This window comes from Centroberyx gerrardi, chromosome 24 (assembly GCF_048128805.1).
Source record: "Centroberyx gerrardi isolate f3 chromosome 24, fCenGer3.hap1.cur.20231027, whole genome shotgun sequence".
NCBI classification, from domain to species: Eukaryota; Metazoa; Chordata; class Actinopteri; order Beryciformes; family Berycidae; genus Centroberyx; species Centroberyx gerrardi.
The window spans coordinates 8,218,143-8,233,810 of record NC_136020.1 but is presented as its reverse complement, the minus strand read 5'-3'; the positions used below and the strand labels follow the sequence as shown (position 1 = coordinate 8,233,810).

At 45.8% G+C, this 15,668-nt stretch overlaps 1 protein-coding gene across 1 annotated transcript in view; it reads right to left on the bottom strand.

The window, feature by feature from the left end:
- magi2a (membrane associated guanylate kinase, WW and PDZ domain containing 2a) overlaps positions 1-15,668 on the bottom strand; it is a 161,633-nt gene that overhangs the window by 111,439 nt on the left and 34,526 nt on the right. Inside the window, exon 2 of the mRNA XM_078282007.1 lies at positions 857-973. Coding sequence (XP_078138133.1) covers positions 857-973 — 117 coding nt within the window. The remainder of the gene's footprint in view (positions 1-856; positions 974-15,668) is intronic.

Sequence of the window (15,668 nt, the reverse complement as noted above, 5' to 3'; positions counted from 1 at the left end):
ACACACACACACACACACACAGTACTGTATACCCAGATAAGCGCACATGCACACACGCACTTTAATATCACAGCCCATTGACTGACGGCAATGAGCATATGTTGTGTGGACAAATGGCATAAAAGAATCATTAGAAGAATCCAATATGGATTAAGCATCACTAAGTCTAAGCCCATATAAGCAGTGGGACTTAATAAACCTGATAAAGGCCTGCATGTCAGGTTATATTGCATTCCAGCATCACACACAAGACCCAGATTACCATTCAGATATTCCTTCTACATGCTGTCATCAACTAAAAACCCATTGTCAATTCAAACCTTATCTCAGATTGTCTGCATAACACCGCAGCTCAGCTGCCCAAATGACATTGATTAAGTTTAAAAATGACTTAATAGCGTGTGCTGTCGTGATGCAGTTACCGTATGCTAATTAGAGACAGAAGGCTGGAGTCGACTCCCAATTTTATAAGGCCCCTCGGCCGGAGACACACTGCCCAAGCTTGACTCCAGCTAAACCAACACTGCAGCAGCTAATCGATTACAACCACAGCCAGATCGTTAGGGAGATTCGGGACTGAAGTTAATGGGGCATGGCGGCAGGAAGGGAAGCGGAGTAACCCATCACAATCTATTATAATGAACACGCATATGTCATGGTTATTTCAGCTGGAATATTCATGTTCAGGTTCAAACAGGAAGGTCTCTGGTTTGCTCGTGTAAGTCAGCCACTTCCCAACACAAACTACTTCAAGTGACTCGGAAGAGTTGATGACAAGGAGAAAGGGGAGGTGCCAGTGGTGACAAGGGCATGAGGGAGAGGAGGGATGGGTGAGAGGGAGGACAAGGTAACTCACAGGGGACGGTGCGGAGGTAGAGGTTGTCCCGGATGATCTGCTGCAGCTCGTGGTCCACCGAGCCCTTCTGGAAGCGCAGGTTGAGGTAGTGGCGCAGGTCCTTGTCTATCACGCCCCCTGGAGGAACACATGGGACAACAACACTCCATCAAATCCATCACTCCCACCTGGACGGCTGTACATTCTTAAAGGCTGCTGTGTAGATGTAGAACTATTTTTTTTTTCTTGTGGGAGAAAAAAAAAAATGGCTTGAGGAAAACCTATTCAGCCCTTGAACAGAAAATGGGGACACCTGGACATGTTCATAAGTTATCCAGAAAAAAAAAAAAAAAAAAATGCTTGACTCACACTATTTTCCGTGCACGAGAAATTTTGCAAATCCCAAACTTTAAGAGTAAGCAGAGGTGGCACAAAATACTGCAGCGGCAAATGACCCAGAAATCACAGAAAAGCATGGCGCACAAACGATTTGCATTTACTAAATCTTATAAACAAACGGCAAACACTAATGAATACACTTTGGCCTCTCTTGGATTCAGCATCTGTCAAGCGCAGCCACCGATTGGTGGAGGTGTTAATTGGAGCGGTGGCCAAACACGTGTGGAGAAATGTCTACACATAAATCACCCACAGACTCCCCCGGGGGGCTGTTTTTACCTCCCTCCTCTTCTCCTCTCACCTCCTCCCCTCCTCACCCCAATCCCTCCTTCCCACTCTCGCTCCACCAGTCCCAGTTCTGTGAATGGACCATCATTCTACACCAGTAGCCGTCCTCCTCCATCCTGCTTGCTCAGCAGGACGGAGGGAAAAAAGTGACGGAAGGGAACGCCGGAGAAATGGAGGGCGGGAGGAAGAGAGAGGGAAGGCAAGGGCAAATCCCATGGGGGAGAAGAGAGAGAGGGAGAGAGAGAGCTAAAACAAGCATCGACCCCCACCTCCCCCCCCGATACTCCATCCATCTACTCTCTGCCACACACTCATATAATCACATTTCAAATGGAGGCAGGACAGGACAGCAAAGGTAGTGCCACTGACATTACTTAAGGGATTCCTCATGGTGCGATATTAACAAACGCACTCATTGTTGTTACTCTGCATATACTGTAGGTGAGGAAGGAGAGAGATGGACAGAGATGGAGAGAGAAAGTACGGAGACTGAAGAGACATTCCTCTAACCTTCAACATCCTCATTAAAGCAGTGATTTGGCACAATGCCAGATAGCATTTAGCCTACCCCCCCAATCCCCCCAACACACACACACACACATCTCGAGACGATGACATCCAAGCATGATATGTTGGAGAGCATGCATGTCACCACACATGTACAGACAGATGTGTACATACATTAATACACATGCAATCAAAACCTAAACCGCACACACAGCAGGTAGATGAAATTGTGCATATAATTGTAGGCAAATGTGTATAATGAGGCTAGCATAATCTGATTGATTCAAAGATAACCTAGTTTTGAGAGTACAAGTTTTCTGGCATATTGGGAAGATGTATTATTTAGCACATTCTGGTTCCTTCACCGTCACTCACTGTGCGCGCGTGTGTGTGCACAAGAGAGGTCTCACACACACACACACGCGCAAAAATACACAAACGGCATACACAAATCCATCACAGCTGAACTAATTGACGGAGCGTTTCGGTATAATCATGCAAACCTGAATCACAGAGACCTGGCTGCATCTGCGTCTCTGTCAAAGACATGGAGCAGCACGACCAGCCAATTCACATTTGCATGAGAAAAGAACCCAAGCCAATAAATCTGCATACTGAAAAGGTGAACAGAGGGACATGCACGCGCGCACGCACGCACACACACACACGCATTTACACAGTGACACACTAAATGGCACCTCTTGCACGGACAGCGGTTGTGCAGCCTGGGCAGCCAGTGGCAGTAGTGTCAGTGTCCTCTCTCCACAGGTACCGGGCTGCATATAATCTCCACTGAAGGAAATCTTCCGCTGGATCTTCCACTAGGATCCCCTCTCCTGTCCTGTCCTGTCCTGTCCTGTCCTGTTCCGTTCCTCAGGTCCCCAACTCTCTGTCTCTGTTTGCCCCGGTCTAGCCACTCACTCTCAGGCAGCCTGGGAGCACAATCACCTCTCTCTGCACTCCACGATGGAGAGAGAGGGGAGATGAAACGGGAGAGCGCGGGAGAACGAGCGACAGCCAGAGAGCGAGGGGAAGAGAGAGCGCGCGTGTGTGTGTGTGTGAGAGAGAGAGAGTGGGAAAGAGGAGAGGAGGGGAGGGGAAGTGTGTGAGTGTGAGACTGTGTGCGTGTGTGTGCGTGTGTGTGAGCGAGAGAGGGAGAGCGACCGCTGAAGTGCAGCTCTGGCGGTGGGGACCTATCACACCGAGAGCCCTCTTTCTATTGGTTCCCTGCATTCTCAGGTCCTACAGCGCCCCCCGTCTGCGGCAAAAGGCACTATGGCCGTTTTATGTGCCTCTGCTAGATAATAAACCGTCCCCTGCCACACCAGATGCCCCCCCACCCCTCCCCTCGGCTTAGCGGGACCACATGGCCCGGCGCTGACCTTCTACCACCGCCGTCGACCACGTGGCGAGACTAAATGCCGTAACGTTTCAGCCGAACGCGGCGATGCCGACAGCTGCTGTCTTATTCCCTCAAAACCGTATGCCTGCTAATTAGATTGTTGTTTGTTTATTCTGCTTGCTGCACCATCAGAAAACACAGCTGACTTCTATCATAACAGGAGCGTCAGCAGTTTCTCTGGAGTCTGGTGACTCTCCTGTGTCTCCGATATTAGCCATTCTGGTCATGCAATCTTTCCAGTCATCTCCCTCTCCTCTCCCCCTTTTCCTTTGGTTGCATATCTTTTTTTCTATATTTACGTATGTACATTTGCAAGCGCACAAACACAGCTGCCTGCTATATCCAAATGGAAGTGAACAAAGTGTGATTTAATGGGTTTTCATTTCAGGCCCCAAGGCAATAAAAAAAAGAAAATCTGAAAGTGTGCAGACTTTTGATATCCACTGACACACACACACACACACACAGCTACATATGAATCAAAGACGTGTTCTTTGACATTTGTGTGTTTTGTCAAATACTGTATGGGACCCTCAGAGGAGGTGAGCTGTAATAATAAGTCTCCCTTGCCCTGAGCAACGGCTAGGACACACTGGTGACTGTGCGCTTGCTTCAATATGGCACAATATGTGGCCATGCATCCAGGAATAGATTCTCTGTGTGTGTGTGTGTGTGTGTGTGTGTGTGTGTGTGTGTGTGTGTGTGTGTGAGACAGCGTGAGAGAGGTCAATTCCAGCAGCGGCTCCCTGGGTCTGGAGTCAGCGAGGTGTATGAGGCTGGAGAGGGGTCATCCCAACACATGTGATGCTCTCTCCCTCTCTCTTTTTTTTTTCCTTCTCTCCAGGTTGTTTTTCATCACTTCTTACAGCCCTGACAGCGCGGCTATCATTACACGACTGATAAGTGACGCTGCCGGTGGGGGAAGGCAGGAGCGACAGAGGGAAGGAGGGAGAAAGAGGAGGAAGAGGAGGTGGCGAGAGCCGATACGGGCTAGGGATTGACAGCACTTCAGAACAGTGCGCTCGGTGCTGCACGGGCCAGTCAGCTGAACAAGACAATAATCTCAACCGCTGCGGACCATCCATGCATAGGAATACCAACGAGTTTCTCTTTTCATATAAAATGAAAGTCTGACCTTGAAGGAAGTCACGCAACAGAAACGGTGCCATGCAGAGAAGACATCATCATACACTGCAAAAAACGTCTTAGCATGACATTCAGGCTCATATTCAGTCTTAAAATCAGAATTTTTTTTAAAACATTACAGATTCTGCTAATGGGGGTGAAATAATTCCACTTGCTTACACTGCAGTTTCACTTGTTTTGAAATTTTCTGTCTTGAAATAAGGCAGATCGCTTCAATCAAGACACAATGACACAAAGACAATTCCTGAAACAAGTTCATTTGCATTGGAACCATATACTACATATGTGCAAGATTAATTTACTTGTTAAAATGGAAATTCTTTGCAGTCTAGGTAGCATTTTCAGCACGCTCTGAGCCACAAGCAGGCATGATAACAGTTTCCTAAACAGATGGGTGAACGAAAATCTCCGTTGTTGCTCGGCAGAGGAGGAGAATACGCCATTTAAGCTCAGCAGGTGTCATGAAACTCCCCGGGGAGGGCGAGAGGGAGAGAGAGAACAGCCTGTGGAGAGTCAAAAAACAAGAGAACAGCTGGCTCCTCCTGGGGATAGAGGTGCTACACCAGCTAACTGCCTTAGCCCGGCCCAGCCTAGTCGAGCTGCCGCGCTGCAGATGTGAACTCAGGTGAAGCCCTCGGAAACAGCCTTCATCCCCACGGAGGCGGCAGCTCCGCACAAATCGCCAGCTTCCTTTTCTTTTAGCATCGGAAAGTAAGATGGCACGTGTGAAGAAGCATTGGGGATCTTATTTGATCATTCTTGGTTTATTCACATATGTTTGATTTGCAGATGAACATGATTTGTGAAAGTCAAAAGGTGATAAGAAATTAACAAAAGCAAACAAGCCTTTTACAGCCTCAAATTGCGTGGTTATGCTTAGCTGTCGCATCCCGTCAATCCTTGGATCAGACACTGAACTTCAGAGTGAAAACATTTTTCAAACCAATAAATCACTTCTGAGGCAACAATGTTTCAACGGGGGATGATGTACTGCAGTCACAGAGCAGTGCTTTAAAAGAGGCAATACACTAAACTAAAGTAAATTGAAATTTACGAGTCTATTGAAACCAGCTAAAAGCACAATGCATCCCACAGTTCAACACTGGCACAATAAAATTCGGCTTTCTATGTCGAATTCTATGCTCAAAAGTAGCTCTGTGCTGAATAGCGATTCAGAACAAACCCGCAAAGTCATTAAGACGGGCATAAATGCACGGTACGCATGTGCGTGGAAAATACACACACACACACACACACACACACACACACACACACACACACACACACCAACAAACACACAGTATTGAATAAAGATTTCAGCAGTATTGTGATAACCACCTCTTCAAAGCCTCCTACTAAAGCCGGAGAACTTTCTATTCTATGCAGCAAAACGCAGCATCAAGGGTCTGCCGACAGTCAGTCAGCGCTTGGAGCGCTGTCATTAGAGCCTCACTGACAATATTTATCACACCCTGCTCTGAGGGCACCCCTGGGCACTCACATATGTAGCATAATGATTGTGTGTGTGTGTGTGTGTGCGTGTTTAAGTGAGAGGGGGCACTAGCAGACAGCTGTTTGGATAATCAGACTAATTAGAAGATCAGGGTGGGCTTAAAACCTTGCCAATTCCACCAGACACACACTGCGCTCTGTTGATTAGTCTGTCAATAAACATGTATGATGCCAGCGCTGTGGTGAAAGCACTGGAATTCACTGATACCAACTGGCTTTCATGAGGCTTTACCTCTACACACAGACACACACGCGAAAACACACACCCACACAGTCTCTCCATCCGTCCAACTCCCACAGGTCATTACTTAGCACACCTTCCTGCTGTTGCTTTATGCTGACCAGTCTCAGCTCATCCATTGCCATGGAAATTCACTCAGCCCACCCGTTGTTGACCTGCGTGTGTCTGTATGTGTGTGTTTGTGTGTGCAGCATTTGTCTCCTGGCGGGGGGAGACCTGGTCCATTTTAGCCTGGGAATGAGACAGGCTATCTCCTGCAATGATAGTGCTGCTGGAGCAGGAAATGGAATATGTCCTTCACATGCCGCTGTGCCTTCCAATGGCCGCACTGCGCAGTGGATCGATGGGGAACAGCATGGCAGAGCAGGCTGTTACCTGGCTCACATATTACAGACCCTGCCTCACACACTCAGACAAATACGGCCCTATTTACACCTGGTATTAAAAGGCAAAATGCGGATACGCTATCTGGATAATGATCAATCCTATCACACCTTTTGCATTTACAGTTGGCGCTCATTGCCTGAATTTTGTCCGTATTGTAATTGGTCTCATTTGTTGCAGGCGAGTAGATAGGGAGGTGGCATCAACAAAAACAAACATGGCAGGTATGGTCAATAGATGTGACACCGTATGTGACACAGCCTGTATTTACGTTTTAGTGGAGGTGGAAAGGGTTTCACGACTCTTTCATAGGAGGCAACAGAAATGACAGCAGGTCGGTTCTGTCCAAATAGTGTTTGCTGCTGTGAATGCGACTGCAGTGACTCCTTCACTACGGCTGAGGGAAAGGAGCGATGACTGGTAGGAGCAGATTGTGCCGGAGTCCTTCGGTGAAGCTGAGTGGATGGCAAACCTCAGAAAGAGTCGTGGCGTTTCCACTGCGTAGGCGGTACTTTCTCACAAATGCGAAGAAACTGTAGGGATTAACACTAGGTGCAAATGGGGTACAAGTGACAGCGTCTTGCATCCAGACTGCATCTAGATTTTACACCTGGCATTAAAATGCATCTCCGGTATACGCATTGAAACACTCTTTGCTTCACACATCACTTACCCTATAAATTAAAACAGTAAAAGACTCATCTTGTTGGCATTAGTATCTTGATAATCCATTATTGACAAGTTCTTTGCTATCCAAGCTGCCCGCCGCCTGGTCGATTTTGCATGCAATTCCTTGATAGATCTGAAGTGCTGAAGTTTATTCCCATTTTCATAGTTGCTATATGTGTATTGGAGACACACTGCATTTATACTTTGTTGTCAGTGTGGCTAAATGCATCTCTGCACACCTCCGGAGCTGGTTTGGGTGATCAGATCTTCAGTGCATCTCGGGTGCATTTACACCTGGATATTGCGTGTTGTTGCACCATCCAGTCACAATCTGATCAACGGGGACACATGTTTATGTATAAAGGGGGTCACAGATGGGTTCTTGGTGGTAGCATTCGGTAGAATACTGGAACTGTCGTTCACAGTATGACTCCTTATGCATCATGTGCAAATGGGCCGAAGGAAAGCTTACGGTTTGCAGTATGCAAAAAACATTTTTTTTTTCAGTGCTCAAGGGTGCATACTTGAAGGGAGACAGGCATTAAAATGTCAACCCATACAGCACGGTAAAAACCGCTGTTGCATGGCCAACCAATAATACATCAAATAGAATTAAACTTCAAAACCAGCCACTGCTCGAACGTGGCTGTGTAATGACTTTCACCCAACTTGTCTCTTCTATCTCCTTCCTTTCAATCCTCTCTGCTATTCTCTTTCTCCATCTGTCTCTCCCACCCTCTTTCACATTCTCTTCTATCAGGCTCTTTCTCTTCCCACCTCCCCCCCTCCCCCCCCCCCTTCTCTCTCGTTCTCCTTGTTTCTCCGTTCGCAGAGGCAGAGCGGCATTATCCACAGAAGTGGGTATTTATTTATTCATTTGTAGTGTCAGCAGATCAAAGGAGCAAGTGGAAGGGCTTCGTGCGCCTGATAAAGCCGGTGGGAACGACGAGGTTAGATGGATTGACGAGACAGATAGGCCTATCAAAGACCTGCCATCGCGTACAATGCATGTCTGACACTAGGCTGCTCATCTCAGCACATAATACAGCTACCCAGCGGAGGAGGATGTGAAAACGGTGGGGAGGAAGACAGAGGAGGTGTAATTGTTCACCTCTAATACTGACATGGGAGCGCCGTCCCAGTGAGGAACCAACGATGGGCAGACACGCCATACATAGTGAACACATCGCTGCTCCCATATGAAGGCTGTGAAGTTCAAGAGAGGATGAAATAGCCTCACCTTAGCCGACTGGAGCGGTGCATCCGGACTGAACATGCTAATGTCACTGTGCCAGCGGCTCATTCAGGAGGAAAACTCCACTTATTTTTCATGACGAGGATCCGTATCCTGCCAAACGACGAACCAGTGAACAGACGACATGTCAAAGTGTCTCCCCAAAAACACATCATTTGTTTGAAAGATTTCAAAGCTTGAGGAAGACAAAGAAATTCACCCCCACCAAGGCACTGAAGCTCTCCAAAGGCATATGCGGTGGACAGAGCGGTAAAAAGGCCATGCAGACAAACTCAGTGCTTAACAATTTGGTTGCCTTGACAACAATATTACTTCCATCACACAGTAAAGACAGCACTCAGAGACAATTCTCACACACTGTTATCCCTTTTCATGTACTCCCTTCGTCTATCTGGGTACGTCTATGCCTAAGGGGCAAAGATGCCACACAGACATTAGACATTTCTAGAATTAAAAGAGGAGGTAAGGAGAGGTGAAGTATAACTTAATTTTCACGGTTACAAGACTTTTCTCATGTGTTATACTTGGCAGCAGCGCATTCTTTTGATTATTGGCTGACTTTAATTCACTGGACTCAAGGCTGTAAGTTTGGTTTGGGAGGTGGTGAGGACACAAATTGGCAGGGGGTCTGGTCCTCCTCCAGAAAAATGTGACATTTTTTAAATCACATTTCCTGCAATTCTACATTCTTTGATGATGTAGTGCTCTTGAACACACATTTTTGGACACAATTAATTAGGCCTATAATCAGTATGCACATGTGCGTCTGAATCATATAATTTAAATATATCTGTCATGATTAGTTAAAATTCTAAAATGAAGTAAAGACTGAGATTTTATCACACTGATATTTAGATTGTTTATTTTTGACCACAAGGACATGCTGTGCCCACTTTGTTCAGCTACTGTTCCAAGAATTGCTTGGTGGAAGAATATTTCATTATAATTGCCTTAAATGGTCTTAGATTAAAAATATAGCATTCTCTCTTTCTCACATGGGGCCTCAACATCTCTAAGCTGCTGTAAAATCACTGTAAAGCATGACCTCTCAGGGCAAACTGCTTAAATATACCAAAGAACAAAGCAGTGAAACAAAGAATTTGATTGGAAAGCAGAGTGCAAAAAGGCACTCACCCCCTTAACAGTAAAACCCCTGTTCAGGGCTGGATTAACCAACCACAGGGCCCCTGGGCACACACGTGATCATGAATGTGTTTCGTTCAACCTGTCTTTTAACTTTGATTATCTGCCCTGTAAACGAGTAAATTGCTCTTGCATCTTAAATCGCCTCTCAGCAGATACATTTTCTACAGCTTTTGACCCAAGCGCAGTGCGGACTTCTCACGCTGACATTGATTGTCTGGTCCACTCCTTTAATGTGCATTGCTCTTCCATTTTGGATGAAGTGGCTCCTCGTAAATCTCGACTTGTTCCCTCCGTCAATTCATCCCCCTGGTTAAACGACACTATTCGTTGTTTCAGGCGTAAATGTCGGAGGGTGGAGCGACTGTGGAAATCCACCAAGCTCCAAGTTCACCGTATCTATTGACCTTTTAACTGACTTTAACCATATGGTCAAGGATGCGAGGGCTTCTTACTTTGCTAACCTAATATCCTCCAGTAAATGAAATCCTAAAGACCTATTTGACACTATCAACAACATTGTCACTCCTGCACCCCCTGATGTGCCTGTATTTTTAAATGAGGATTGCAGTAATTTACTCTCCTTTGTGGATAAGGTTAGAGATGTTAGGGCAAGCATCATCCCCTCTTCCACTCCCCTTTCCGTCTGCCCAACTTGGCCGTCAATTTTGAACTGCTTCTCTCCCATTTCCCTGCAAGACCTCATTGACCTGGTGGGCACTATGAAAACTTCTTCAAGCCCCTTAGATATCTTACCAACGTCTATGTTTAAAAATGTACTTAGGTCTATTGGTCCGTGCCTGGTGTCTATTATTAATAGCTCCCTGCAATCTGGTTGTGTCCCATCTTATTTTAAACATGCAGTTGTTCAGCCTCTCCTAAAAAAAACTAACCTTGATCCATCCCTGCCCAAAAACTATAGGCCTATATCCAAGTTGCCTTTTATCTCAAAAATTTTAGAAAAAGTTGTTGCCAAACAGCTCACTGCTGTTCTGAATGCACACAACATTCTTGATAAGTTCCAGTCTGGTTTCCGTCAGAAGCACTACACTGAAACAGCTCTTCTCAGAGTCTCCAATGATATCATGAGGTCTTCTGATGTGGGTGAATGCTCCGTTTTGGTGCTGCTGGATTTTAGCGCAGCTTTCGATACTGTAGATCACTGCATTCTGATCGAAAGGCTTAGGCAGTGGGTGGGTGTCTCTGGGAGCGCCCTGGACTGGTTCTCCTCCTATCTCTCGGATAGGAGTTTTTCTGTGTCGGTTGGTCCCTACATGTCTGCAACTGCTGCCCTATCCTGCGGTGTGCCCCAGGGTTCTGTTTTGGGTCCTATCTTATTTGCTTCATATATGCTTCCCCTAGGACTGATTATTAGCAAATTTAAAGGTATTTCTTATCACTGCTACACTGATGACATTCAGCTGTACATCTCTTTTAAGCCAGATAAAACTGGCAAACTGTCTGTTTTGCACGATTGTCTGATTGCCATTAAGGACTGGATGGCCAACAACTTTCTACAGCTTAACGCAGACAAGACTGAGGTTCTTATTATTGCTTCAGACAGTATCGTTTCCAAGGTTGCTCAGTGTATTGGGTCCCTTTCCTCAACTGTACGGTCTAACCTTAGAAATCTTGGTGTTATTTTTGATCAGGCTATGTACTTTGATCAACATATTAAGTCATTGTCCCGTACATGTTTTTTCCATCTTAGAAACATTGCCAAACTCAGGTCTGTTGTGTCACAAGCTGAGTTGGAGATGATTATTCATGCCTTTATATCATCCCACCTGGACTACTGTAATTCCCTTTTCACATGCCTCAGCAAGTCATCCCTGGACCGTCTACAAATGGTCCAGAACGCTGCTGCAAGGCTGTTGACTAGGTCCAGCAGGATGTCTCACATCACACCCATCTTAGCTTCCTTACATTGGCTTCCCAATCAAGTTTAGGATTCAATTTAAGGTTCTTGTAATCACATATAGAGCCCTGCATGGTCAGGCACCTGTGTACATCTGCGACCTACTCCATCCCTACATTACCAGCAGGTCACTTAGGTCTTCTGACCAGGGCTTACTGGTTGTCCCTCGCTCTAGGCTCAAAACAAAAGGTGATCGAGCCTTTGAAATTGTGGCACCTAAACTGTGGAACGCTCTTCCACTGGATTTAAGATCTGCGGTCTCTGTTGACACTTTTAAAAAGCAGCTGAAGACTCATCTGTTCAGACTGGCCTTTGTCTAGCCTCTTGTGTCTGTATTTCTGTGTGTATTTATGTCCTCTGTTTTTATGTTTTATTGTTTCTTACTATTTGATGGTCTTATTTTAACTATTTTACTCCTGTGAAGCACTTTGTGACTTTGCTCTGTGAAAGGTGCTATATAAATAAACTTTACTTACTTACTTACTTACTTACATGTCCTATTGGGCCCCCCACCTCTCGGTAAGCACAAACAATACAAATGTAAACCTTTTACAGGTTCAAAGTAATCTGAAACTCAGATTTAGTTATTACAAACTGCCATTCCTTCTATCTAGAGCTCGCTCATTCAAGTTGAGAGTGATAACATTTGTCCAACCCCAAGGCTAGCTTTAGTTCCTAGTTTTAGGTGGTGGGGTTTCCCTTTGTTTACATTTGGATTGCAGGTTGTGGCTTTAAGGATACGAGGTGACAGGTGGCAGGAATGAAGCACTAAAAAAAAAAGTTAAATGTTGAAATTTACTGAAAAGGTTTGACGATGTCTTTACCTAGACCCCCTTGCTCCACCTGTGTATATAATTAGTGCTCTGTATCTTAGTTAGATGATATTCACTAAATGTACTGCCCATAAACATACAATCAATAGGTGGCAGTTTAATAGTTGTGGTTGGGGCCTCCGTATCAAAATAAATCGTGTTTAGGGCCCCCAATATCAATAGAGGCTGTGACTTTGGCCCCAGTAATCATTTTAAACTGTGGCCTACGGGCCTGAGGCAGGTAAGTGTGTGTCAGGGTCCCACTTGGCTGCACATTTCAATTGAAATTAGTGAAATGTTGCAAAATGTATTGAACACGGACGCGGGACTCCGAATATTTTGGGGCCCCTGGTGGTCTGGGGCCCCGGGGCATGTGCCCCGCATGCCCGGTCGGTAATACAGGCATGCTCCTGGTTTATAAAGAAGGTGGAATAATCAAGCAGTTAGCAACACTTGCATCGATTAACTCATGATCAAACACAAAGAAAACCTGGATGCAGACACCAAACTGCTTGAGCACTGAGAACTGATGGTTAGTGCTAAAAAGACAAGAAAAACTGAGAGACAAACATGGAACCTGAAAGAAAAGCCAGACAAAGACGACGACTTGGTCGGGACCCAGACAGATCCATCGCTCCCTCTGAGAGAGAAGGAGAGGGGTGGAAGGCAAGGGACCGGGGAGGATCAATATTTTACTTCTTAATTGGGCTTTCATTTAAAGGCGGGGCCCACATCCAGTAATCACTGATGTCCCATGATAGAGCCATTTACGTCTATTGAACTGTGTAAAAATCCATACCGGTCCACAGAAGGCTTGGGGGAGAGGAGAGGAAAAGAAAGGAGAGGAGAGGAGTGGGAGGGGAGACACCTCTGATACACACAGCTCATCCCCACCAATGATTGTCGTTTACTTTAAAGCTAACAGACCTTGACAATTTATTTTTCTAGGATGATCAGACGTGATCCATTTTGGTTGTGGGCTGGCTATGGGACATTACAGTTTGTTTTTTCAAGCTTGGCCATCGGCGTTAGGTGTCAGGTTGAACTGAGTGATGGATGAGTCACGAGGACTCCAACACAGTTGCAGGACCAGGAAATTGGGGCTTATTGATATTAATGGGTCGCTAGCTAATAGCCAAGCCGTAATGGCTGCCACTGGGCTTACTCCTACGCTTTGTCACTGATACAGCACAGTTCTTATTACACCTTGCTGGGGCCAATCTAATTGAACTAACCCAATCAGAGCCCAGGAGTGCTCTGGTCCGCTGAGCTTGGCAGCACTGGTAATGGAGGCTGATGGAAGAAAGATTAAAAACGCTGCTGCTGAATCACGCTTTGCATATCCCACGTTCCCTGTTATGTTTATTTGTGGTGGCAGAGATGAATTATGGGAAATGATAAGGCAGCCGTGTAAGCGGCTCATGTAGCTTCCTGGGAGCAAATAGAGCTGAGATGATATTCTATGTAAATGTTTTTTTAGCAAGTGTAATGGGGTAAAGTGGTGTATGTGCAAAGTAAGCTGTTGAATATTCCTTTTCAATTACATTTTAATGAACTGTGACATTGTGAGGCTCGGAGGGGAAACGTCGACGAAATATTTGCTTGAAATTTAATTTCAAAGAGAGGAAGCTGTGAGAGGGCTAATGTACACAGATACTGGCTTTGTGATGTGATGTGTTTTCTGTCACACACATGCAAACACACGGGAACAACTGCAAACACACAGAGAAACACCAACAAACACACGCATCACACTCGCAAGGGCTGACAGTAATCTGCCAAGTGCCAAGTCTTTCTCTGTTTATACACACACACACACACACACACACACACACATCTCTCTCTTCTCTCTTTCTCTTGCTCACTCACTCACACACAAACACACACAAGTTTACATCTGACATTTATGGAAAGCTAGGCTGGTGTGACCAAAAGAGTTACTGTTGCTTCACCAACTGCCCCCCCCTCCACACACACACACACAACCTGTGCTGTCAAAATAGCCACCACACACAGCCAATCACAGCACACTTCAAAGGCCTTTTCACCCAATTGCATCTGGCAGCCCGACTCCAGATCACAGCTTACTGAGCAAAGTAGAGAACTCCTCAGTCATGTTTCTAAGTTAACATCCCCCAGTAGAATGCCTTTCATGGATAAACCCATACATTGCAAGGAAACTATCATGCACTAGAGAGTTCACACACACACACACACACACACACACACACACACACACACACACACACACACACACACACAAACAGCCAACACAAAACCCCCTCGCCTCCAACCCTCTGGCTGAGGACGTTTGGAGTGCAGCACGGACTAGATGCTGTAGTGTGTGTAGATCATCTGAGGTAATCAAACTCCAAGAGGGACCCTTGTCAGGTCAGATCTCAACAGGATTTCAACATGAATCCGTCTAAAGCGCTCCGCCGCTGTACAGGGACCACTCACTGAGCAGCCATTTGGGAAGTTCTGGAAGGGATATGCATTCGGAAGCCTCAGTGCCTACAGTGCGTTATTAAGCACCGAGTATCTGGGACACAGTCCTAAGTAAAAGGTCATCTGCATAGTTTGAAGATACATCATGCAAATGTATATTCAACTGCTTCGCATTTGCATAGGAATGAAGCTGTGTCTCCGCTTTTGGTCTTAGCTTGACTCTGAAGATTTGTTGTGGATGTAGTTTCACACAGGGTCTACAAAAAGTAAAACCATGAAAATCCTGAAGCTGCTTTTTAAGTCTGCAATGCTTTGACCATTCTAAAGAAGACTCAAAATCAGCTTCAACAGACAAGCTCCAGCCCCATGAATCGCTCACATTTGCTTGTTAACCGAGTAACCATTTGATTTTTTTTTAGATTTTATAGGACTGGTAGTTCCCTTGGAGACACTCTGACTGGACTCACCAATTTGTCACTGGATGCTGCTAGCTTACACTGACATGTACCCACGTGAGTAAAGCAACTACTTACTCTCCCGGCTCATCCAGGTCAACACTGCAGCCTGTCTCATCTTCATTTCCCCTAAATTCTCCCATGTCACCCCCCTCACACATTCCCATCACTGGCTGCCTGTGGCTGCTTGCACTGAATTGGCATACGAACAAGGCTGCTAAAATAGCTGCATCCCCATACCTCTAAGCATTGGT